Consider the following 26,469-nt stretch of genomic DNA (forward strand, 5'->3'; position numbering starts at 1 on the left):
AAGTGCATTATTCTTCTAAACAACAAAAATGTGTAAAACATTTTTGTGTTGTGCATATATCCTATTGTGAAATAACTTGGCATGACTAAAGATAATAGTATTGTCTTGATGGCTGTTACACACTATATCATAGGTTGAGTTAAATAATTTTCTTCTTTTCAATTATGGTCAATAGTGAAAACACATTATTTTCATTTAAATTGTTAAGTCGGTTTAATGTTCAAATTCAGATTTATTTAATTAAAGCAACTATTAATTATGCATATATGTGTTAACTTTTCTGACAAAGTCTTCAAGTAACCTGATTAAATTTGACAGAGAATCAAAATAAGTAATTTTGTTAAGAATAGTGGGCTTAGCCATTTACAACTGTTTAGATTCTACTTAATAAGGTTTGATTTTTAACATTTTGGCAAATTTATCTTATCAATATCCAATTTAGTTTTAAAGATAAGCAGTACTTCCATTTTTATGAAAATAAAAATTACTTCAGTGTTCTTATGATTTAAACACATGAACAATTGAAAGAAATACATTTGTATGAAAAGCATTCATAATGGACTTAGAAGAATGCTACTACATGTACAGTTCATCCAGTTTGGGCATTCGAACTACATTTTCATCAGACAGATGATGCAGATTAAAAAAAAAGTTCTGATTTTGAAATCGATGATATCAAGACATCCAGTAAGTTATAGCTACATTCACATCTCACTTACATTAATTAACATAATATATATACCATACATATACATATGTATCATGCAGTTACAGTTATATGTATATGGTACATATACTATTGCGGAGAATATTTGATGCAATGTACATAAGTGAAAAACAAAATTCCACTTCAAATTGATTTGAACTGTACATGTGAATGATTGTGTTTTTGGTGTATAGATTATTTGTAGCTACACAGTATGGAGTGTAAACATATAACGTAGAGTGCTATATGGAAATCATGTTCACTCTAATGAGCGATTAAGAAACTGTCACAAGTCCGAGCTGATATGAGCATGTAATTCTAAGTTTTGAATATAATGCTTAGTTTAATGTGCCTGTCGTGATGGTATACCCTGCCCTGTCTACATCCGCATTCTAGGCCTCCAGAGTCTGTTTATCAGACCAAGGTGTTTTTAGCCGGTGGGCTATTCAAATCACCCTGCGTCCGTGGTCCGCCCGTCCCTCCATCCGTAAACAATTCTTGTTATCGCTATTTCTCAAAGTACTGAAGGGATCTTCTCAAATTTCTTATATAGGTTTCTTTTGGTTTCTAGTTATGCATATTGCATTTTGAGACCAATCGGAAAACAATATGGCCGACAGGCAGCCATCTTAGGTTTTGACAATTGAAGTTCGTTATTGCTATTTCTCAGAAAGCACTGAATTGATCTTTCTCAAATTTCATATGTAGGTTCCTCTTGGTGTCTAGTTATGCATATTGCATTTTGAGACCAATCGGAAAACAATATGGCCGACAGTTATATTTTTTCCGGATTTAATATCCGGGCCGATTCAGTATGTTGTACAAACAAAACTCCATAGATCTAAAAAATAGCGCGGACAAACTGGCACTAGTTCTATCGGTAATCTTTCGAAGTCCATATTTACACGTCAATCTTTCCCCATCACTTCAATACTTCTACCTTATACATCGAATATATGAATCCAAGGTAACTTGGCGTATTACCGGCAATTCGCAGTGTTGTATATTTATTTATTACACAATCGGAACCGAAGTGAAGTTAGATTCTACTATGTAGGTCAACCCTACGATAGCATTATCAGCATAGGAGGACCAAGTGATTTAATAATACATGTACCCTGAGAGTTAAATATTTAAGACCACACCAAATGTATTTAATATAGTTTTCAATTCTTCGGTAATGAAATCCCAAATAGACTTCATCAAAACAAAGTATCATAAATTTAAACCTCCCACCCCCAAAGAAAATTTCCCCGCCTTGAGAAATATTTCTTATATATATATTCATATGAGCTTTTGATATTTCTAGTATATGTACATGTATATATATAAATATGGTTATTAAAAATTCAATTGTTTCCTAGTTTTTGCTTACTTATTAATCTGAAAAGTGTAACTGATCTTAGTTTGACTATGGAAGCATATTTGATTTGGTATGGTAATAAAATACAACAATCTGGATCTTATGGCACAAGATAATACAGAGTACGTGCGTTACAAGTACATGTAACCTATTGAATGGAAATTAGAACTCATTCAGAATTGGATTTAAATAAACCATCAGGTGATGTGAAAATTGGTCTGTCATGAAATTTCAGCTAATTAAGTTTCCATTTTGGAGCCTCACTCCTCTGTCCCCAGGAGTGTAGGACAAAATCCCCTCCGGACAAAAGCCCCCTGGACTCTAGCTCCCCCGAACAAAAGCCCCTACTATATAAATTTAGTTTGTACTTTATATAATTTATCTGTATTTTTTAATAGTAAATAGTTATGTTATAATGCAAGTAGTATTTTATCAATAATCATTGATAACATGGTGCCACCAGGTTCCTAAAACATCTCCTTTTTCAGTATCTGTTTCTCAAATTATAATATAATGAGTGCCTAACCAAACAAGTTGCTCTGTGTTGTAATTGTTTTAATTTTAGGAATGATTAAAATCACAGAAACAATATAAAAACAAATTTATAGCTAACAGCATATGTTTATGTAAAAGTTCGTTCAAGTAGTTGTTGTTTGAACTAGTTGTTTACATTGCAGATTAAGCCACTGGTGACATTTATACATTATGAATATGTAGCACTTAATTGAACTTAATAATAGCCATAACCATTGCTAGAAACATATATTGAAATGCTCATTTCTATAGCTATAGGATTTGTATCCCCCTATCTACTGTAAGATATGCCCAATATATATATATATAGCTGTAGAATTTGTATACCCCCTACATTATGTAAGATATGCTCATTCTGCAGCCATTAAGGATTTGTATCCCTCTACTTTATGGAAGAAGAAAAAGAAGAAGAAAAAGAAGAAAAAGAAGAACTTCCTTTCTTCTGTCCAATATTAGCAGTTAAAAGTCTAATATTTATGGGATTATGAGTGAAAAATTCTGAATTTTATAAACGGATGATCAATCCAATATTAGGAGTTAAGTATGTCTAGGATTTAAGGTTTTCTGATTTGGCGACAGGATCCTTCCAACATTAGGAGTATATAAGTGCCTAAGGAAATACAAGTTTGAATTTTTGATCATCAAATGATGTTGTTTGATTTTTTTTTTTTTTTTAAATATTCAGGAATTTAATAAATAGTATGATCAACCTATAAGATGTTCTGCAGCAGATTCCATGACTGTCATTTCTTCTACACCTGCATCATCTCCCCTGTCCAAAATCAGGAGTTTATTTTGTTTAAGATTTAAGAATTTAAGTGTCTGGAAATTAAGAATTTTAATTATAAATTATCAAGTGATGACATTTGAATTTCCTCATCATCAAATGAGTATGTTTGAATTATCTTAAAATATCAGGATTTTGACTAAAACATTTTATTTGACTTAATGATAATTTATGATATATTTGTACAATTATCATTACATTTTGTGGTATCTGAATTTTCTTTAAATATTCATGAATTAAAACAATATGTTCATTAATTTAGATATTGAGGCATCTCAAATATAGAACTAAAATTTCCAATATATAGAGTTTGTACTGCTTTTATGTCTCCAATGTCCTACATTAGGGGTTTAACAAGTTTAAAATTAAGGTCTATGGGTTCAAGAATTAAGAGTTTTAACTTATTAGCATAGATTTGTGTAAGCAAATTAAAACAATATGTCTTAGCCTTTGGCTTATTATGGAAAACATTAAACATACATGTTTAGTACACTTGAAGTAGAATCTCTTGAGGTTTTCTTATGAATTGAAACCATCTAATGGACCATAATTTTAATCATATCTTCACTGTGGCAAGTTTGAAATTTAGAAGCCCATCTGAATACACAACTAATGGTCTTATTCTTCTTGAACTTTTTTAGTGTCTCCATAGAATATACACAAAATATTTTCCTTATATGAAGCCCTCTTATCAGTTTTATGTTGTGTTTTTTTTTTATTTCTTTTTTAAATTTAAACATTTTGGAATATTGTGGTTTATTAAATATAATTTAAGGTTTGTTATGGGTTTATTAGGTGTATTCTTATTTTGGTAAAATGTGCCATAATCAAAATAACATATGTTTTTAATATTGCTTATGTAATATTTTAATGTTATTATGGAATATTTAATGTACTTAATATTAATTGCACAAGGTACGAAAGAAGAGTAAGAAGCTCAGTACCTGATACAATATCTTTAATTCATACTCATCTTTTGAGTTTTATACTGATGTTTGATGAACAGTTTAAGATTTAATTTATACGTGTTTTATTTAAATTTTAGGAAATTAGATTTTAAGTATATCTCGGGTGAAAAAAAAGAGGTTAGAGGACCCCCCCCCCCCCCCCCCCCTCCAAATCTCTCTCTCTCTCCACCTTCCAACACAGGTTACACCCTTTTATTACCTGGACAGTTCAGTTATAGCCCAAGGGAATCTTTCAATACACTGGTCAATTAGTGTAAGTTACACAGGCATGTAAATCATCTCCCAAGGTGTGAAAAATTAATCTTCAAATATTTTAGAAATAACTTTCATATCTGACAGTATTAGTTGGCTAAAAGGGTGGGGTGGAGTTATATATAAAATTTACCTATGGCAAATTCATATTGTCAAGTAAGTAATTCATACAGAAATTTGATCCAATTAAGTAGTCAACCATATAATGTTCATAATCATATATACATGTACTCATCACCAAGTTAAGGTAATAAATATAGCAATGTCATAAAAATGGAAATGATCATAATCTACTTTGTCGCTATTTCTTGCATATTAGTTAATAGGTATTATCATGATCATGTATCGTAAATTCTTATTTTTGCATTATACAATTTCATGTGTGTGAATTTGCTCATTATAATGAGAATGTTGGAATTATAAAACATCAACATGGTAATTATAAGGTATCTTATGAAATAGGTGTGAATTATTTTGAAAGAGAAATAAGATTTCTAAAAGGTTCAATATTTCAATTCAACAACTTTTCTGTTGATTACTGAATTTTATGTCTTAATGTAAAGCATGTATTATAAGGAAATCATTAAAATAATGTGTTTGGTTGCTAGATTTCGAATGTTTCTAACAATATCTGCATGCTCCTACAGAGTACACACCTTTCTGAAAATGACAAGTAAATATTAAAGATCTTTACAACATGATTTTGGATTGTACAAATGACACAAGATATTTATACTTTTCAATATAAATTAAGATAGCAAAAATCAATTATAGTTGTTTTGTCCTAATTAAGACACGTGAATGATTCTCGGGGACTTAAAGTGATTAAAGGACCCGAAAGCGACCACAAAACTAATATCAGACCAGTTTTAAAACAACTAGTTAATCAAGTACATATCCAATATATATATCCAGTACATGTATATCCAATCATCATATCATCACTACTTATACACTTAGTTAGAAGTAGTATTTACTTAAAAAGACAGAATGTTTTAAGTATTTATTCATACAAAAAAGAAAACCTACAGAATAAAGATTTTTGCTCACCATCATCAGATGGAAGTACATAAACAATTCTTTATAATTCCCATTTTTTGAAAAGTACTGCCTAACAAATTCCCTTGATCCCTACTTTTGTCTATTTATCTTTGAGTCTGATCTGAGGAAAACAAAATGTCTTAAAGGCAGCCAGCCAACCATAGGTTTCCGACTGTTAAATATGTTATTGATACTTTTCCAAAAGTTTTTCTTAAGATCTTATCTTAAACTTCATATGTTGGTTTCCCATAGTAATTAAATGAATTAAAGTAAGAGAGGAAAGAATGGAAAAGTAGAAAAGAGATCAATCTCAATGGTGGATGCGTAGATCCCTCTGGGATCTCTTGTTATACATACATGTATACAGATGATGGATTATGAATATTCTGTTGATTTTTTAAGAATAGATATTATTCATGAATCTGATTTTTAACAATAGTGAATTTTTGCTGAAGTTACACTGACATGTTGATTTCATTTAGAATTTAATTCCAATAATCCACTTATTGTTCTTGAGACATAATCTAAATTTGATATAATTCATTCTAAAGTTATATGAAAAAAGATCTGTTCATATTACAGTAATATGCATATGAACCACTATCCACTGACATGATTGGGATTACTGTAGACTACACTCGCTTTGTGGATATTGACAGGCTATCATATTTATAGATTAATTTTTGATTTTAGAATTATAATGGAAATTTTGGGACAGCATGGCACAAAATGTCATCTGTACACTTTTTTGCAGTTTATCAAAAAATTGATTATGAAAAATATTGATTCATTGCCTTGACTTCAATTAAATTCATTAATTACTTCAAGTTTGAAGTTTAGATATGGATTGGTGAGAAAAAAAAATCACTATTTTTACAAATTGTTAAAATGAATTGTTTTAAAAAATAAAGTTCCACAACAATTTTACATAAAGAATCAAACACAGTATTTCTATAGTTAAAAAACTATAAATAACAAGAAATCCTTATATTGATTATAACTATTTATAAGTATTTTTGCATGTGTTCAGATAATCCGGATTTCCGTTTTCCGGCTCTTTCGTTTACTCACGCCCTATGCGAGCGACTCAGTTTACAATCTGAATGTGAAATCGCGAGGTTTTTAAAAAAATAAATTCAAACACTTCTAGGTCACATACACCCCTCATATTTCATGCATTATTCAATTATGTACTGAAGAATAATATTTCGGGTCCTTTCTCTTCAAAAACAGATAATTTAAGGTAAATTTAATTCCATTTCGGTAGTTCGTCTCAATCGAAAATTTGGCCATCAATCGGGTATTTTAATTATTATTTAAAAAAAAACTTCTAGGCCAAAGAAATAAAACAAACTTTACCTCTGACCTCTATACACACCAAATAATACTATATTTGGTCCATTCTCTTGAAAAAATATCGATTTCGGGTCCATTATTGGCCATTTCGGTAATTCAACTCGGACGACAATCGGGCCGCTAATCGCGAACGATTAAAAAATCGAATTAAAATACTTCTCGGTCAAATAAACCCCCAACATTTTATAAATGATACAGTTGGGCATTGTAGAACATACATTCGGGTCCGTTCTCTGAAAATAATGCTAATTTAAGCCCCATTTTCCTCCGTTTCGGTAATTCCAAGTCCGTTTCGGACATTTTGTTTTCCTCAGATCAGACTCAAAGATAAATAGACAAAAGTAGGGATCAAGGGAATTTGTTAGGCAGTACTTTTCAAAAAATGGGAATTATAAAGAATTGTTTATGTACTTCCATCTGATGATGGTGAGCAAAAATCTTTATTCTGTAGGTGGAAAACAAAATGTCTTAAAGGCAGCCAGCCAACCATAGGTTTCGACTGTTAAATCTGTTATTGATACTTTTCCAAAAGTTTTTCTTAAGATCTTATCTTAAACTTCATATGTTGGTTTCCCATAGTAATTAAATGAATTAAAGTAAGAGAGGAAAGAATGGAAAAGTAGAAAAGAGATCAATCTCAATGGTGGATGCGTAGATCCCTCTGGGATCTCTTGTTATACATACATGTATACAGCTGATGGATTATGAATATTCTGTTGATTTTTTAAGAATAGATATTATTCATGAATCTGATTTTTAACAATAATGAATTTTTGCTGAAGTTACACTGACATGTTGATTTCATTTAAAATTTAATTCCAATAATCCACTTATTGTTCTTGAGACATAATCTAAATTTGATATAATTCATTCTAAAGTTATATGAAAAAAGATCTGTTCATATTACAGTAATATGCATATGAACCACTATCCACTGACATGATTGGGATTACTGTAGACTACACTCGCTTTGTGGATATTGACAGGCTATCATATTTATAGATTAATTTTTGATTTTAGAATTATAATGGAAATTTTGGGACAGCATGGCACAAAATGTCATCTGTACACTTTTTTGCAGTTTATCAAAAAATTGATTATGAAAAATATTGATTCATTGCCTTGACTTCAATTAAATTCATTAATTACTTCAAGTTTGAAGTTTAAATATGGATTGGTGAGAAAAAAAAATCACTATTTTTACAAATTGTTAAAATGAATTGTTTTAAAAAAATAAAGTTCCACAACAATTTTACATAAAGAATCAAACACAGTATTTCTATAGTTAAAAAACTATAAATAACAAGAAATCCTTATATTGATTATAACTATTTATAAGTATTTTTGCATGTGTTCAGATAATCCGGATTTCCGTTTTCCGGCTCTTTCGTTTACTCACGCCCTATGCGAGCGACTCAGTTTACAATCTGAATGTGAAATCGCGAGGTTTTTAAAAAAATAAATTCAAACACTTCTAGGTCACATACACCCCTCATATTTCATGCATTATTCAATTATGTACTGAAGAATAATATTTCGGGTCCTTTCTCTTCAAAAACAGATAATTTAAGGTAAATTTAATTCCATTTCGGTAGTTCGTCTCAATCGAAAATTTGGCCATCAATCGGGTATTTTAATTATTATTTTAAAAAACTTCTAGGCCAAAGAAATAAAACAAACTTTACCTCTGACCTCTATACACACCAAATAATACTATATTTGGTCCATTCTCTTGAAAAAATATCGATTTCGGGTCCATTATTGGCCATTTCGGTAATTCAACTCGGACGACAATCGGGCCGCTAATCGCGAACGATTAAAAAATCGAATTAAAATACTTCTCGGTCAAATAAACCCCCAACATTTTATAAATGATACAGTTGGGCATTGTAGAACATACATTCGGGTCCGTTCTCTGAAAATAATGCTAATTTAAGCCCCATTTTCCTCCGTTTCGGTAATTCCAAGTCCGTTTCGGACATTTTGTTTTCCTCAGATCAGACTCAAAGATAAATAGACAAAAGTAGGGATCAAGGGAATTTGTTAGGCAGTACTTTTCAAAAAATGGGAATTATAAAGAATTGTTTATGTACTTCCATCTGATGATGGTGAGCAAAAATCTTTATTCTGTAGGTGGAAAACAAAATGTCTTAAAGGCAGCCAGCCAACCATAGGTTTCGACTGTTAAATCTGTTATTGATACTTTTCCAAAAGTTTTTCTTAAGATCTTATCTTAAACTTCATATGTTGGTTTCCCATAGTAATTAAATGAATTAAAGTAAGAGAGGAAAGAATGGAAAAGTAGAAAAGAGATCAATCTCAATGGTGGATGCGTAGATCCCTCTGGGATCTCTTGTTATACATACATGTATACAGCTGATGGATTATGAATATTCTGTTGATTTTTTAAGAATAGATATTATTCATGAATCTGATTTTTAACAATAATGAATTTTTGCTGAAGTTACACTGACATGTTGATTTCATTTAAAATTTAATTCCAATAATCCACTTATTGTTCTTGAGACATAATCTAAATTTGATATAATTCATTCTAAAGTTATATGAAAAAAGATCTGTTCATATTACAGTAATATGCATATGAACCACTATCCACTGACATGATTGGGATTACTGTAGACTACACTCGCTTTGTGGATATTGACAGGCTATCATATTTATAGATTAATTTTTGATTTTAGAATTATAATGGAAATTTTGGGACAGCATGGCACAAAATGTCATCTGTACACTTTTTTGCAGTTTATCAAAAAATTGATTATGAAAAATATTGATTCATTGCCTTGACTTCAATTAAATTCATTAATTACTTCAAGTTTGAAGTTTAAATATGGATTGGTGAGGAAAAAAAATCACTATTTTTACAAATTGTTAAAATGAATTGTTTTAAAAAATAAAGTTCCACAACAATTTTACATAAAGAATCAAACACAGTATTTTTATAGTAAAAAAACTATAAATAACAAGAAATCCTTATATTGATTATAACTATTTATAAGTATTTTTGCATGTGTTCAGATAATCCGGATTTCCGTTTTCCGGCTCTTTCGTTTACTCACGCCCTATGCGAGCGACTCAGTTTACAATCTGAATGTGAAATCGCGAGGTTTTTAAAAAAATAAATTCAAACACTTCTAGGTCACATACACCCCTCATATTTCATGCATTATTCAATTATGTACTGAAGAATAATATTTCGGGTCCTTTCTCTTCAAAAACAGATAATTTAAGGTAAATTTAATTCCATTTCGGTAGTTCGTCTCAATCGAAAATTTGGCCATCAATCGGGTATTTTAATTATTATTTAAAAAAAAACTTCTAGGCCAAAGAAATAAAACAAACTTTACCTCTGACCTCTATACACACCAAATAATACTATATTTGGTCCATTCTCTTGAAAAAATATCGATTTCGGGTCCATTATTGGCCATTTCGGTAATTCAACTCGGACGACAATCGGGCCGCTAATCGCGAACGATTAAAAAATCGAATTAAAATACTTCTCGGTCAAATAAACCCCCAACATTTTATAAATGATACAGTTGGGCATTGTAGAACATACATTCGGGTCCGTTCTCTGAAAATAATGCTAATTTAAGCCCCATTTTCCTCCGTTTCGGTAATTCCAAGTCCGTTTCGGTCCGTTTCGGTAAATATCCTAACCGTATAATATCCAGTATGGCAGGTTAGCTTTTAGCTTCGAAAGTAAAAATCAAACACACAAACATATACTTAGACAATAAAATAAGAAAGAAATGATGTTATAATAATATGATTATGACTAATTTATAGGAACCACTTTAACTACACTAATTATTTCACATCTTCCGTTCAGCAGAAGCAAAAATTGTGTATTGTAATATTGTTCTGAGAGCCCGGTAGACGGCAGTACCTGTCTTTTTACCACTGCCATTTCCGGTTTTCATATCAATCCCTATGACTCAGGGTTACCCCTGTGTCAAAAATTAAAATCACAAAGTTGAAGCAAGGATTTGAAGTAGCTTACATTTTAAACATTATTTTTCAGATAATCAGATTTTTTATACTAAGTGAAACATGAAAAAATAAATTCAATATTAAACACAAAATGATACATGTATGTTTCACTTACTTGATATGTTTACGTGTTAATTTGTTGAAACTTTGTGCTATTGAGTTAGAGAATGATGTATTATGTAAATTATACCATCACATATATTACATTTTAAGGACACATGAAATGAAATGAATTTTGAAATAATTTGTCTTAGAATTCACCCCATGCATTTGTTTTTGTTTTTTTTTGACATCAGATCCTCAGTCTCCATCCAGAAAGTTTAAGACTATCGGAAGTATTAAAGTCAGCATCATCAATGAAAGTTTCGTTCAGCAGAAGGTAAAAAGTCCTTGATGTGTTTTGAAATGTTCTCAATTTTAATGTCGCCATAACCTTTTTGTTCGCCGTTGTCCTCCATGCTCTGTGAGTCATCTATCTTGAGTTATCTTTCTTGTGAACACAATAACTTGAGTAAATTAAATATGAACAGATTTTAATGAAAAGTATGCAACCTAATATCAATATGATTTTGCACAACAATGGGACCGATTTGATCTTATCTTATAGAGTTATGGCCCTTTGCAGTTTTAGTACCACTAATTTGGCAATCCTTAATGATCATCGTTCTTGATAGGATGTTAAACAATAAAAGTCATTACCGTTGGGCCTTGTAAACGTAATTTGTGAAAAACATATATATGGATTTTGTTGAAATTAATGATTGGTATAGTTTGAGCTTTATGTCGACGGGTTCAATATTAGGACCAGATCTGAAGTAAGGGTTATGGCCCTTTGCTGCGGAACATGTTTTGGGCTAAGGTCATGATAATTGGGTATGCTAAGCTGAAGGACTAATAGGTTAATTAATTCAGATGAATAACCTTGACCTACTTTCAATTTCATAAGGGTCAAATATGAATCATTAAAAGTAATAAGTAATCTGTCAGTACTTGGTATAGTACAGAAAGTCATTTGACATGATTAAGGTTGTCTATAGTATTTGTATTAGATACATTGATTATTGATAATGTACTTCATGCTTCTTGATGATCATAGTAATTGGTTTGGTAGAGACAATTAAGTTTATATATAGGTATTCTTGGGAATTACTAACTGCTTCCTGCTAACTCTGCCAGAGAGAATTCTTCTTTTAATCTAATAATTAGTCAGGAGTATTGGGTTAAATCCCCAGTAGAGGCATTGGGTAAGAAAATATATTTTAAAATGACCTCTGTTACATTAGTTACCTCATGTGGATCTGGTAAATATACTCATCAATGGTGCACATGTAACATTGTTTTTAAGTGTAAATCGACAAGTTCTTTCATGTAGGTGATCAAGTGATTCAAGTATTATAATGCTGCTTCCTAAAACTTGGCTTTAAGGATTCCCGAGAGATAATTATACTCAGATTTCCTAGAAGTTTTATATCAATTTCTTTAAAACTTGGTTGGCTTTATAATCATAAGATCAATGATATCACTTAAGGATTGAATCTTGATTTGGCCGATTTCATGGGGTCATGAATTGAATTGCTCTTGAGACAAATTTAATGAACTGCAAAGCAGTTCATGTTGAATTTGTTTCAAGAGCAAATCAATTCATAACCCCATGAAATCGACCAAATCAAGATTCAATCCCTATATTTCAATTTTTTTTTTTCGAATAAAAAAGTAGGTCTAGATATTAATGTCTCGAAGCTTGTGCAAGTCCAAACGCGGAAAAGCCGGAGGAGTTCCAGATTGTATATGTCTAGTCGATCGAGAAAAATAGTCCGCCATTTTAGGATTAAAATACAGCATTATTTTGTCAAAATAGAAGTATTTAGCATATCTGGTCTTTCATAAAATACAATACATTATAAATTTGATAATTTTGATAATTATTCCATGTTTATAACAACAATGTAGAAAAAGAGCTCTTTCCCCTTAACCATGTATTCATACGTACTGATCAGTGTTATAATCTGGTCAAATTCATGGGCAAATGAAACAGATTAAGTTTGGTAGTTTCATTGAGTCCAACTTGAGTAGAAATTGAAATATTGATTAAATGAATTGGAAACTTTTGATAAATTGTTTTACATCAAACTGTTGGAAAAAATGATCATTGACTTTGTCATGAAAGGTTAGATTGATAGAATGCCGGTTAGTCGCTCTTTAAAGATGATACAAATCTGATTTTAATGAAAGATAGTTAAAACACTATATGGCATTCGATTGGTGTATAATTGGAAAAAACTATTTGGCATTTGATGGCGGTATAGTTTTAACTCTTTATGGCATATTGGATGGACATAGTAAAACACTATACATGTACAATGTATATATCATTTCATGGGCATGTAGTTAAAACACTATATGGCATTAGATTGTATTGCTTGTATATGGCATTCGATGGGCATGTTTGTATTATCATTTTTTTGTTCCACCATGCAGTACTCTTGTTTGAAACCACAAGTTATACTTTTCATTTTTAGGTCACCTGAGACGAAGTCTCAAGTGACCTATTCTAATCGCCTTTTGTCCGTCGTCGTCCGTCGTCCGTCGTGCGTCCGTAAACTTTTTACATTTTTGACTTCTTCTCCAAAACCACTTAACAAAATTCAATGAAATTTGGCAGAAAGTTTCTATGGCTGAAGGTCAACAAAAATTGTGAATTATATGGTCCCCACCCCCCAGGGGCCTGAGGGGTGGGGCCAAAAAGGGGCAAATTGACTAAAACTTCAAAAATCTTCTTCTCTACTCTCAGATATGGTGGAGTCAAACACTCTTATAGATGAAAGGGTCTTGTGGTGCTTTACCAAAATTGTGAATTGCATGACCCTGGGGTCTCACGTTTGCCCCTGGGGAGGGGTAAACTTTACTATAGTTTATATAGGGAAATCACATTTTTGACTATTATTTGTTGGATTTGTATTGGAATTCATTCTAACTTGTATCAAATTATCAGCATGGGATGACAGTTTGATGGTATGTACATATTGGCCCTGGTTGACCCCCAGGGGCTGGTGGGCGGGGCCAAAAAGGGTCAAATTGACTGAAATTTCAAAAATCTTCTTCTCTACTCTCAAATATGGTAGAATCAAATACTCTTCATAGATGGAAGGGTCTTAAGGTACTTTACCAAAATTGTGAATTTCATGACCCTGGGGTCTCAAGTTTGCCCCTGGGAAGGGGGTAAACTTTACTATAGTTTATATAGGGAAATCACATTTTTGACTATCATTTGTTGGATTTCTATTGGAATTCATTCTAACTTGGTTCAAATTATCAGCATGGGATGACAGTTTGATGGTATGTTCATGTTGGCCCTGGTTGACCCCCAGGGGCTGGTGGGCGGGGCCAAAAAGGGTCAAATTGACTGAAATTTCAAAAATCTTCTTCTCTACTCTCAAATATGGTAGAATCAAATACTCTTCATAGATGGAAGGGTCTTAAGGCACTTTACCAAAATTGTGAATTTCATGACCCTGAGGTCTCAAGTTTGCCCCTGGGGAGGGGGTAAACTTTACTATAGTTTATATAGGGAAATCACATTTTTGTCTATTATTTGTTGGATTTGTATTGGAATTCATTCTAACTTGGTTCACATTATCAGCATGGGATTACAGTTTGATGTTATGTACATATTGGCCCTGATTGACCCCCAGGGGCTGGTGGACGGGGCCAAAAAGGGTCAAATTGACTAAAATTTCAAAAATCTTCTTCCCTACTCTCAGATATATGGTAGAATCAAATACTCTTCATAGATGGAAGGGTCTTAAGGTGCTTTACCAAAATTGTGAATTTCATGACCCTGGGGTCTCACGTTTGCCCCTGGGGAGGGGGTAAACTTTACTATAGTTTATATAGGGAAATCACATTTTTGACTATTATTTGTTGGATTTGTATTGGAATTCATTCTAACTTGGTTCAAATTATCAGCATGGGATGACAGTTTGATGGTATGTTCATGTTGGCCCTGGTTGACCCCCAGGGGCTGGTGGGCGGGGCCAAAAAGGGTCAAATTGACTGAAATTTCAAAAATCTTCTTCTCTACTCTCAAATATGGTAGAATCAAATACTCTTCATAGATGGAAGGGTCTTAAGATACTTTACCAAAATTGTGAATTTCATGACCCTGGGGTCTCATGTTTGCCCCTGGGGAGGGGGTAAACTTTACTAAAGTTTATATAGGGAAATCACATTTTTGACTATTATTTGTTGGATTTGTATTGGAATTCATTCTAACTTGGTTCAAATTATCAGCATGGGATTACAGTTTGATGTTATGTACATATTGGCCCTGATTGACCCCCAGGGGCTGGTGGACGGGGCAAAAAAGGGTCAAATTGACTGAAATTTCAAAAATCTTCTTCTCTACTCTCAGATATGTTAGAATCAAATACTCTTCATAGATGGAAGGGTCTTAAGGCACTTTACCAAAATTGTGAATTTCATGACCCTGAGGTCTCAAGTTTGCCCCTGGGGAGGGGGTAAACTTTACTAAAGTTTATATAGGGAAATCACATTTTTGTCTATTATTTGTTGGATTTGTATTGGAATTCATTCTAACTTGGTTCACATTATCAGCATGGGATTACAGTTTGATGTTATGTACATATTGGCCCTGATTGACCCCCAGGGGCTGGTGGGACGGGGCAAAAAAGGGTCAAATTGACTGAAATTTCAAAAATCTTCTTCTCTACTCTCAGATATGTTAGAATCAAATACTCTTCATAGATGGAAGGCTCTTCAGGTGCTTTACCAAAATTGTGAATTTCATGACCCTGGGGTCTCACGTTTGCCCCTGGGGAGGGGATAAACTTTACTATAGTTTATATAGGGAAATCACATTTTTGACTATTATTTGTTGGATTTGTATTGGAATTCATTCTAACTTGGTTCAAATTATCGGCATGGGATTACAGTTTGATGTTATGTACATGTTGGCCCTGGTTGACTCCCAGGGGCTGGTGGGCGGGGCCAAAAAGGGTCAAATTGACTGAAATTTCAAAAATCTTCTTCTCTACTCTCAGATATGTTAGAATCAAATACTCTTCATAGATGGAAGGCTCTTCAGGTGCTTTACCAAAAGTGTGAATTTCATGACCCTGGGGTCTCACTTTTGCCCCTGGGGAGGGGGTAAACTTTACTATAGTTTATATAGGGAAATCACATTTTTGACTATTATTTGTTGGATTTGTATTGGAATTCATTCTAACTTGTATCAAATTATCAGCATGGTATGACACTTTGATGGTATGTACATGTTGGCCCTAGTTGACTCCCAGGGGCTGGTGGGCGGGGCCAAAAAGGGTCAAATTGACTAAAATTTCAAAAATCTTCTTCCCTACTCTCAGATATATGGTAGAATCAAATACTCTTCATAGATGGAAGGGTCTTAAGGTGCTTTACCAAAATTGTGAATTTCATGACCCTGGGGTCTCACGTTTGCCCCTGGGGAGGGGGTAAACTTTACTATAGTTTATATAGGGAAATCACATTTTTGACTATTATTTGTTGGATTTGTATTGGAATTCATTCTAACTTGGTTCAAATTATCAGCATGGGATGACAGTTTGATGGTATGTTCATGTTGGCCCTGGTTGACCCCCAGGGGCTGGTGGGCGGGGCCAAAAAGGGTCAAATTGACTGAAATTTCAAAAATCTTCTTCTCTACTCTCAGATATGTTAGAATCAAATACTCTTCATAGATGGAAGGCTCTTCAGGTGCTTTACCAAAATTGTGAATTTCATGACCCTGGGGTCTCACGTTTGCCCCTGGGGAGGGGGTAAACTTTACTATAGTTTATATAGGGAAATCACATTTTTGACTATTATTTGTTGGATTTGTATTGGAATTCATTCTAACTTGGTTCAAATTATCAGCATGGGATTACAGTTTGATGTTATGTACATGTTGGCCCTGGTTGACCCCCAGGGGCTGGTGGGCGGGGCCAAAAAGGGTCAAATTGACTGAAATTTCAAAAATCTTCTTCTCTACTCTCAGATATGTTAGAATCAAATACTCTTCATAGATGGAAGGCTCTTCAGGTGCTTTACCAAAAGTGTGAATTTCATGACCCTGGGGTCTCACGTTTGCCCCTGGGGAGGGGGTAAACTTTACTATAGTTTATATAGGGAAATCACATTTTTGACTATTATTTGTTGGATTTGTATTGGAATTCATTCTAACTTGGTTCAAATTATCAGCATGGGATGACAGTTTGATGGTATGTACATGTTGGCCCTGGTTGACCCCCAGGGGCTGGTGGGCGGGGCCAAAAAGGGTCAAATTGACTGAAATTTCAAAAATCTTCTTCTCTACTCTCAGATATGGTAGAATCAAATACTCTTCATAGATGGAAGGGTCTTAAGATACTTTACCAAAATTGTGAATTTCATGACCCTGGGGTCTCATGTTTGCCCCTGGGGAGGGGGTAAACTTTACTAAAGTTTATATAGGGAAATCACATTTTTGACTATTATTTGTTGGATTTGTATTGGAATTCATTCTAACTTGGTTCAAATTATCAGCATGGGATTACAGTTTGATGTTATGTACATATTGGCCCTGATTGACCCCCAGGGGCTGGTGGACGGGGCAAAAAAGGGTCAAATTGACTGAAATTTCAAAAATCTTCTTCTCTACTCTCAGATATGTTAGAATCAAATACTCTTCATAGATGGAAGGGTCTTAAGGCACTTTACCAAAATTGTGAATTTCATGACCCTGAGGTCTCAAGTTTGCCCCTGGGGAGGGGGTAAACTTTACTATAGTTTATATAGGGAAATCACATTTTTGTCTATTATTTGTTGGATTTGTATTGGAATTCATTCTAACTTGGTTCACATTATCAGCATGGGATTACAGTTTGATGTTATGTACATATTGGCCCTGATTGACCCCCAGGGGCTGGTGGACGGGGCAAAAAAGGGTCAAATTGACTGAAATTTCAAAAATCTTCTTCTCTACTCTCAGATATGTTAGAATCAAATACTCTTCATAGATGGAAGGCTCTTCAGGTGCTTTACCAAAATTGTGAATTTCATGACCCTGGGGTCTCACGTTTGCCCCTGGGGAGGGGATAAACTTTACTATAGTTTATATAGGGAAATCACATTTGTGACTATTATTTGTTGGATTTGTATTGGAATTCATTCTAACTTGGTTCAAATTATCGGCATGGGATTACAGTTTGATGTTATGTACATGTTGGCCCTGGTTGACTCCCAGGGGCTGGTGGGCGGGGCCAAAAAGGGTCAAATTGACTGAAATTTCAAAAATCTTCTTCTCTACTCTCAGATATGTTAGAATCAAATACTCTTCATAGATGGAAGGCTCTTCAGGTGCTTTACCAAAAGTGTGAATTTCATGACCCTGGGGTCTCACTTTTGCCCCTGGAGGGGGTAAACTTTACTATAGTTTATATAGGGAAATCACATTTTTGACTATTATTTGTTGGATTTGTATTGGAATTCATTCTAACTTGTATCAAATTATCAGCATGGTATGACACTTTGATGGTATGTACATGTTGGCCCTAGTTGACTCCCAGGGGCTGGTGGGCGGGGCCAAAAATGGTCAAATTGACTAAAATTTCAAAAATCTTCTTCCCTACTCTCAGATATATGGTAGAATCAAATACTCTTCATAGATGGAAGGGTCTTAAGGCACTTTACCAAAATTGTGAATTTCATGACCCTGGGGTCTCATGTTTGCCCCTGGGGAGGGGGTAAACTTTACTAAAGTTTATATAGGGAAATCACATTTTTGACTATTATTTGTTGGATTTGTATTGGAATTCATTCTAACTTGGTTCAAATTATCAGCATGGGATTACAGTTTGATGTTATGTACATATTGGCCCTGATTGACCCCCAGGGGCTGGTGGACGGGGCAAAAAAGGGTCAAATTGACTGAAATTTCAAAAATCTTCTTCTCTACTCTCAGATATGTTAGAATCAAATACTCTTCATAGATGGAAGGCTCTTCAGGTGCTTTACCAAAGTTGTGAATTTCATGACCCTGGGGTCTCACGTTTGCCCCTGGAGAGGGGATAAACTTTACTATAGTTTATATAGGGAAATCACATTTTTGACTATTATTTGTTGGATTTGTATTGGAATTCATTCTAACTTGGTTCAAATTATCAGCATGGGATTACAGTTTGATGTTATGTACATGTTGGCCCTGGTTGACCCCCAGGGGCTGGTGGGCGGGGCCAAAAAGGGTCAAATTGACTGAAATTTCAAAAATCTTCTTCTCTACTCTCAGATATGTTAGAATCAAATACTCTTCATAGATGGAAGGCTCTTCAGGTGCTTTACCAAAAGTGTGAATTTCATGACCCTGGGGTCTCACTTTTGCCCCTGGGGAGGGGGTAAACTTTACTATAGTTTATATAGGGAAATCACATTTTTGACTATTATTTGTTGGATTTGTATTGGAATTCATTCTAACTTGTATCAAATTATCAGCATGGGATGACAGTTTGATGGTATGTACATGTTGGCCCTAGTTGACCCCCAGGGGCTGGTGGGCGGGGCCAAAAAGGGTCAAATTGACAAAAATTTCAAAAATCTTCTTCTCTACTCTCAGATATGTTAGAATCAAATACTCTTCATGGATGGAAGGCTCTTCAGGTGCTTTACCAAAAGTGTGAATTTCATGACCCTGGGGTCTCACTTTTGCCCCTGGGGAGGGGGTAAACTTTACTAAAGTTTATATAGGGAAATCACATTTTTGACTATTATTTGTTGGATTTGTATTGGAATTCATTCTAACTTGTATCAAATTATCAGCATGGTATGACACTTTGATGGTATGTACATGTTGGCCCTAGTTGACTCCCAGGGGCTGGTGGGCGGGGCCAAAAAGGGTCAAATTGACTAAAATTTCAAAAATCTTCTTCCCTACTCTCAGATATATGGTAGAATCAAATACTCTTCATAGATGGAAGGGTCTTAAGGTGCTTTACCAAAATTGTGAATTTCATGACCCTGGGGTCTCACGTTTGCCCCTGGGGAGGGGGTAAACTTTACTATAGTTTATATAGGGAAATCACATTTTTGACTATTATTTGTTGGATTTGTATTGGAATTCATTCTAACTTGGTTCAAATTATCAGCATGGGATTACAGTTTGATGTTATGTACATGTTGGCCCAGGTTGACTCCCAGGGGCTGGTGGGCGGGGCCAAAAAGGGTCAAATTGACTGAAATTTCAAAAATCTTCTTATCTACTATATGTTAGAATCAAATACTCTTCATAGACTGACCCCATTAGGACTGATGGGTGGGGCCAAAAAGGGTCAATTTAGTTGGCCGAAATATTTCAAATCTCAGGTGACCGTTAAGGCCCTTTGGGCCACTTGTATTTTTTAGAAACCATATTTTTTTTCATAAATATATAAGAATTAATTGATGTTTTGATTTAACCCAGCATAAAAATAATCTATGTATGTACACCCTTGTATATCAGAGACATATATCCCCTTTCTCAATCTGCAAATTTTTAAATGAAGATGTAGATAGATATTGTTACATAATAAGATATTACTGCTATGGACGAAATTAATCTTTAATTATAATGTATTCATCATCAATAGATGTAAAATAACTGAAAACATTGAAAATTTGTTGTATAAAAAAATCAATTTATAGGCATACAGGTAATCATTCAGATTTTCAATCTCACAGGCAGATGTAATCGTCAACTGTGCATCTGCTGACCTTGACCTCACCAAAGGTCGTGGTGCTAAGGCTCTTGCTCAGACTGCAGGTCCTGATGTACAGGTAGATTTGAACAACAATTACTGTCAAGAAATAAATGAAGGTGATGTGGCAGTTTCTGTGCCTGGCAATCTGAAGTGTCGTAAAATCTACCATGTGTACCTAACAAAGTGGAATCACAACACACAGGTAAAAATAGTGAAATAGTTCTGCTCATGCACTTAATAACTTGATTTCCATAGATGAAGTAAAACATTTTATCCGAGATGCTGTGGTGGTTTTATTGTACAATACGGCATCCTTACATGCTTGTAGGTGTGACTATGTATATTATATCATATGATATATTTCTACAAAAATTGAAGTAAGAGCATATATTTTGAAGCTATCTTCAAATTGACTTGTATTTGATTTGAAATATATTCATTTAAAGGGTTTGCAGAAGGTCATTACAAACTGCTTGACAATGGCAGACAAGTTCAAGGTGAAAACCATTGTGTTTCCAAGTCTGGGGACGGGTTACTTGAGATACCCGTATGATGAGGCTAGCAAGGCTGCGTTCACGGCTATAGAGGTATTCTCTAAGACTCACAGGTCTTCCTCTATTCACACCATTGTATTTGCTGTGCATGACAAAGCTACATACAAGGTGAGTTTTTAGAAAAAAGTCACGTCGTCTTACCATATTAATTTAATGCTGTATAACAAAAAGTTTGTGGGTACGTTATTTTGTGGTTTGAAGGTACATATTATGATATACACTTATATAGTCTTTTTGAGACTCCATGATATAAGATCATTTTAAGTCTAATACTTCAACTAAATAATTTTGTATTTATTTTATGATTCCTTTTCAATTAAGATATAAATGTTTGGTGAGAATAATTTCATGAGATCGTGTAACTGTTGTATATGTAAAGGTATTTCTACAAGAAATCCGACAGTTCAGGCCGGGATCACACTCCGCAGGAGGCCAGTCTTCTAGTTACTCAGGTATGTGTAAAAAAACAATCACTTTGGATTTCTAAAATGAGTCGTTTTCGTTTATTTTCACATCGTTAGGGTTCTTTACTGCTGTAAACAATGATTCAATCTTGCAAACAAACAAAGGCCAACAATAAATAAAAACAGTCTTACAAACATTTAACATAATTACGTTAACAAAAAATGGGATTAATTAAAATGGGTACAATTCATTGATTAATCAAATGCTACCATTGATGTTACAGCAGGAAAATCGAGCAGTACGTGTGTCTCAGTACAGTTTGGTCAAACTGACGTGGAGGTTGTAATGGGGGAGCTTCCACAACAACAGGTGATGTACAGTATATACCATCTTCGCTAGCCAAGGCTTCTGATTACGTTACACTCCACGAACCCTTGGCAGATATAGGCGTCAGTTCTGGCCCTCTAGCGGTGATTCGAAATTACCACCCTTCACGCATGAAATTTTCGACCAATCAAAACAAGCGTTACCGATTTACTTCATCGGTGATGTTTACAAACACACATCGAGGTTTGGTGTCATTTCGTTGAGATATGTGATCAATGACTTGATGAATTGATCAAACACTGCGAATGTTCCCCCAAAGATTGTGATTTTTGTATTTAGGTAAAATGCCATGACATAGTCGGCAATGTAGCTCTGTACTGGGTGCCGCATTTTTTGTTTACTGCGAAACCAAGCCAGAATGTAAAACGCGATTTGATTGGGTGCCCTGGGATTCCAGGGCGCGACGGTTTGAACACGACTATATCCGCCAAGGGTTCGTGGAGTGTAACGTAATCAGAAGCCTTGGCTAGCGAAGATGAGTATATACCAGGGCAACACAGTCTCTTACTTAACATGGAATGTGTAACGAATAAAAATGATGGAATTAATGAAAAAATTGTAAAAATCAATGGATGGGTAATTATAAGAGGGCAAAGTATAAAGAAAAAGGAGAAAACAATTCTAATTTTTTTTTTCAGGTGGAGGTAATAGTGAATAGTGCACGTTTTGATCTAAATCTATCTACTGGAGGCCTATCTGAGGCACTGCTCAAGGTCGCAGGTGAAAGTCTCCAGGAAGAATGCACTAAAAGTTACCCCAATGGAATTTCCACTGGGCAAATACTGACCACTAAAGGGTACGGTCTGTCCTGTAGTTATGTCTACCATGCCTGTCTACCAGACTGGTCAAACACAGATCATGAGGAGGCAAAAGAGGTCAGTGGATTACAAATTACACAATTTATGCTTAATTTCCTCTGAATTAAACCCAGGAATTAATTTTCTAGTATTGTATGCTATTTGCACAAAATGGAACCTACAGTTAAATTTGTCACAATCCTGCATGTGATTCCATTGTCCAAACATAGAAAGATAAAAAACAGTGTATTTTCATAAGTAAATATTTCCTCCTCTACGGGGTCTTGACATGTTCCAGGATGAAATATTAACTCCAGGGTCCAACCCTCAGATCACTTATTGTTCACAAGGGCTTGGCATGTTCCTATGACCCAGAATGAAAGATTGACCTAGGGTCCGACCCCTAGATCACATGTGATTGCCTCTAGTATGTACTTTGGTATCTCTTATACATGGAAGCAAACCATGGAGTTTAAAGGAAGCTAGGCACACAGACATGGCAGATGACACTTATGCTATTTTTCAAGGACCTGTTTGGATTCATGATGGGATGTTTGGAAGAGGCAAACAGCTTCAGTGTCAGATCTATAGCTTTTCCAACCCTAGGAACTGGTAGCCTTAGCTTTCCTGCAGATGTTGTAGCGGATGGCATGATTAACTGTGTGAAGGAGTTTACCGATGATCGTCCACAAACTACACTAACTTTGGTCCGAATAGTGATCTACAACAAGGCCCAGAGTGCAGGAACTTTACAAAGGGTATGACATATAAAAATACATCATACTTTTACTAGGAACCTTGAAAGGATTGTGAACATACTTAAATTCACCTTTGAGCAAAACAATGAATTGTTCTGTGTTGTATTAATGCTCCATAATACTTAAATTTTGTCTTTAAGCTTAATTTGAACTTACAAGCTCCACAACCTAATGGCTGCCTGTATCAATGATTAATATTTATTTTTAGTTCCAATATATAGAAATACATTTATAATAAAAATATGCTACAGAATAAATTATTTGAATTTTAGAAAAGAAAGAAAAAAACAAGAGGCCCATGGGCCTTAGCAGTTACCTGAATTTTGAATTATTTCTGCAAATTTGACTGCCAATCTGCCCCCGGAGGTCACTCAGGCCAACATTTGCAAACCATCAATCTGCCTTCCAATACTGCTAATGCAAACCAAGCTAAAATTAATTACAATAGAAATCAAACAGATGATAGTCAAAAATGTGATTTACATAAACTATAGTAAGTTTGCCTTCTCTCCAGGGGCAAACATGAGATTCTAGGGTCATGAAATTCACAATTTAGGTACTACTTCTTAAGATCCCTCCATCTAAAAAGAGTATTTGATTGTACACTGTACCTTATTTGGGTTTTGAGAAGAAGATTTTTAAAATTTCAATTAATTTGACCCTTTTTGGCCCAGCCCCCAGATGTTTGTGGACTTAACTTTTTTAGCACCAAAATCCACTTCAAAGTTTTTGGGGTAAGTTTTTGGAAAGCTTTAAGTCCAAAAGTATACACCTCATAACCTTCTCATTTAGATTATACATTCATTAGAAGTTTAGGAGTAATGTTTATTTTTAGCCCACCATCATCAGATGGTGGGCTATTCAAATCGCCCTGCGTCCGTGGTCCGTCCGTCCGTCCGTCCGTAAACAATTCTTGTTATCGCTATTTCTGAGAAAGTACTGATGGGATCTTTCTCAAATTTCATATGTGGGTTCCCCTTGGTGCCTAGTTGTGCATATTGCATTTTGGGACCGATCGGAAAACAACATGGCCGACAGGCAGCCATCTTGGATTTTGACAATCGAAGTTTGTTATCTCTATTTCTGAGAAAGTATTGAAGGGATCTTTCTCAAATTTCATATGTAGGTTCCCCTTGGTGCCTAGTTATGCATATTGCATTTTGGGACCGATCAGAAAACAACATGGCCGACAGGCAGCCATCTTGGATTTAGACAATTGAAGTTTGTTATTTCTATTTCTGAGAAAGTATTGATGGGATCTTTCTCAAATTTCATAAGTAGGTTTCCCTTGGTGCCTAGTTATGCATATTGCATTTTGGGACCGATCAAAAAACAACATGGCCGACAGGCAGCCATCTTGGATTTTGACAATTGGAGTTTGTTATCGCTATTTCTGAGGAAGTGCTGAAGGGATCTTTCTCAAATTTCATATGTAGGTTCCCCTTGGTGCCTAGTTATGCATATTGCATTTTGGGACCAATCGGAAAACAACATGGCCGACAGGCAGCCATCTTGGATTTTGACAATTGAAGTTTGTTATCGCTATTTCTGAGGAAGTACTGAAGGGATCTTTCTCAAATTTTAATATGTAGGTTCCCTTTGGTGCCTAGTTATGCATATTGCATTTTGGGACTAATCGGAAAACAAAATGGCCGACAGGCAGCCATCTTGGATTTTGACAATTGAAGTTTGTTATCGCTATTTCTGTGAAAGTACTGAAGGGATCTTTCTCAAATTTCATATGCAGGTTCCTCTTTGTGCCTGGTTATGCATATTGCATTTTGAGACTAATAAGAAAACAACATGGCCGACAGGCAGCCATCTTGGATTTTGACAATCGAAGTTTGTTATCTCTATATCTGAGAAAGTATTGAAGGGATCTTTCTCAAATTTCATATGTAGGTTCCCCTCAGTGTCTAGTTATGCATATTGCATTTTGGGACCGATCGGAAAACAACATGGCCGACAGGCAGTCATCGTGGATTTTGACAATTGAAGTTTGTTATCTCTATTTCTGAGAAAGTATTGAAGGGATCTTTCTCAAATTTCATATGTGGGTTCCCCTTGGTGCTTAGTTGTGCATATTGCATTTTGGGACCGATCGGAAAACAACATGGCCGACAGGCGGCCATCTTGGATTTTGACAATCAAAGTTTGTTATCTCTATTTCTGAACAAGTATTGAACGGATCTTTCTCAAATTTCATATGTAGGTTCCCCTTGGTGCCTAGTTATGCATATTGCATTTTGGGACCGATCGGAAAACAACATGGCCGACAGGCAGCCATCTTGGATTTTGACAATTGAAGTTTGTTATCGCTATTTCTGTGAAAGTACTGAAGGGATCTTTCTCAAATTTCATATGCAGGTTCCTCTTTGTGCCTGGTTATGCATATTGCATTTTGAGACTAATAAGAAAACAACATGGCCGACAGGCAGTCATCTTGGATTTTGACAATTGAAGTTTGTTATCTCTATTTCTGAGAAAGTATTGAAGGGATCTTTCTCAAATTTCATATGTAGGTTCCCCTTGGTGCCTAGTTATGCATATTGCATTTTGGGACCGATCGGAAAACAACATGGCCGATAGGCAGCCATCTTGGATTTTGACAATCAAAGTTTGTTATCTCTATTTCTGAGAAAGTATTGAAGGGATCTTTCTCAAATTTCATATGTGGGTTCCCCTTGGTGCTTAGTTGTGCATATTGCATTTTGGGACCGATCGGTAAACAACATGGCCGACAGGCGGCCATCTTGGATTTTGACAATCAAAGTTTGTTATCTCTATTTCTGAACAAG

General features: G+C 34.6%; 1 protein-coding gene across 2 annotated transcripts in view; it reads left to right on the plus strand.

Moving 5' to 3' along the window:
• Window positions 1-26,469, plus strand: part of LOC117328987 (protein mono-ADP-ribosyltransferase PARP14-like) — a 61,580-nt gene that overhangs the window by 21,172 nt on the left and 13,939 nt on the right. Inside the window, exons 3-9 of one of the 2 annotated variants that reach the window (XM_033886642.1) lie at window positions 11,321-11,403; window positions 20,751-20,972; window positions 21,217-21,432; window positions 21,704-21,776; window positions 22,013-22,098; window positions 22,755-22,991; window positions 23,441-23,671. In XM_033886642.1, the coding sequence (XP_033742533.1) occupies window positions 11,321-11,403; window positions 20,751-20,972; window positions 21,217-21,432; window positions 21,704-21,776; window positions 22,013-22,098; window positions 22,755-22,991; window positions 23,441-23,671 (1,148 nt within the window). The remainder of the gene's footprint in view (window positions 1-11,320; window positions 11,404-20,750; window positions 20,973-21,216; window positions 21,433-21,703; window positions 21,777-22,012; window positions 22,099-22,754; window positions 22,992-23,440; window positions 23,672-26,469) is intronic. The other variant, XM_033886643.1, reaches the window with a different exon arrangement.

The sequence above is a fragment of the Pecten maximus genome, chromosome 6 (genome assembly GCF_902652985.1).
Source record: "Pecten maximus chromosome 6, xPecMax1.1, whole genome shotgun sequence".
Lineage (NCBI taxonomy): Eukaryota > Metazoa > Mollusca > Bivalvia > Pectinida > Pectinidae > Pecten > Pecten maximus.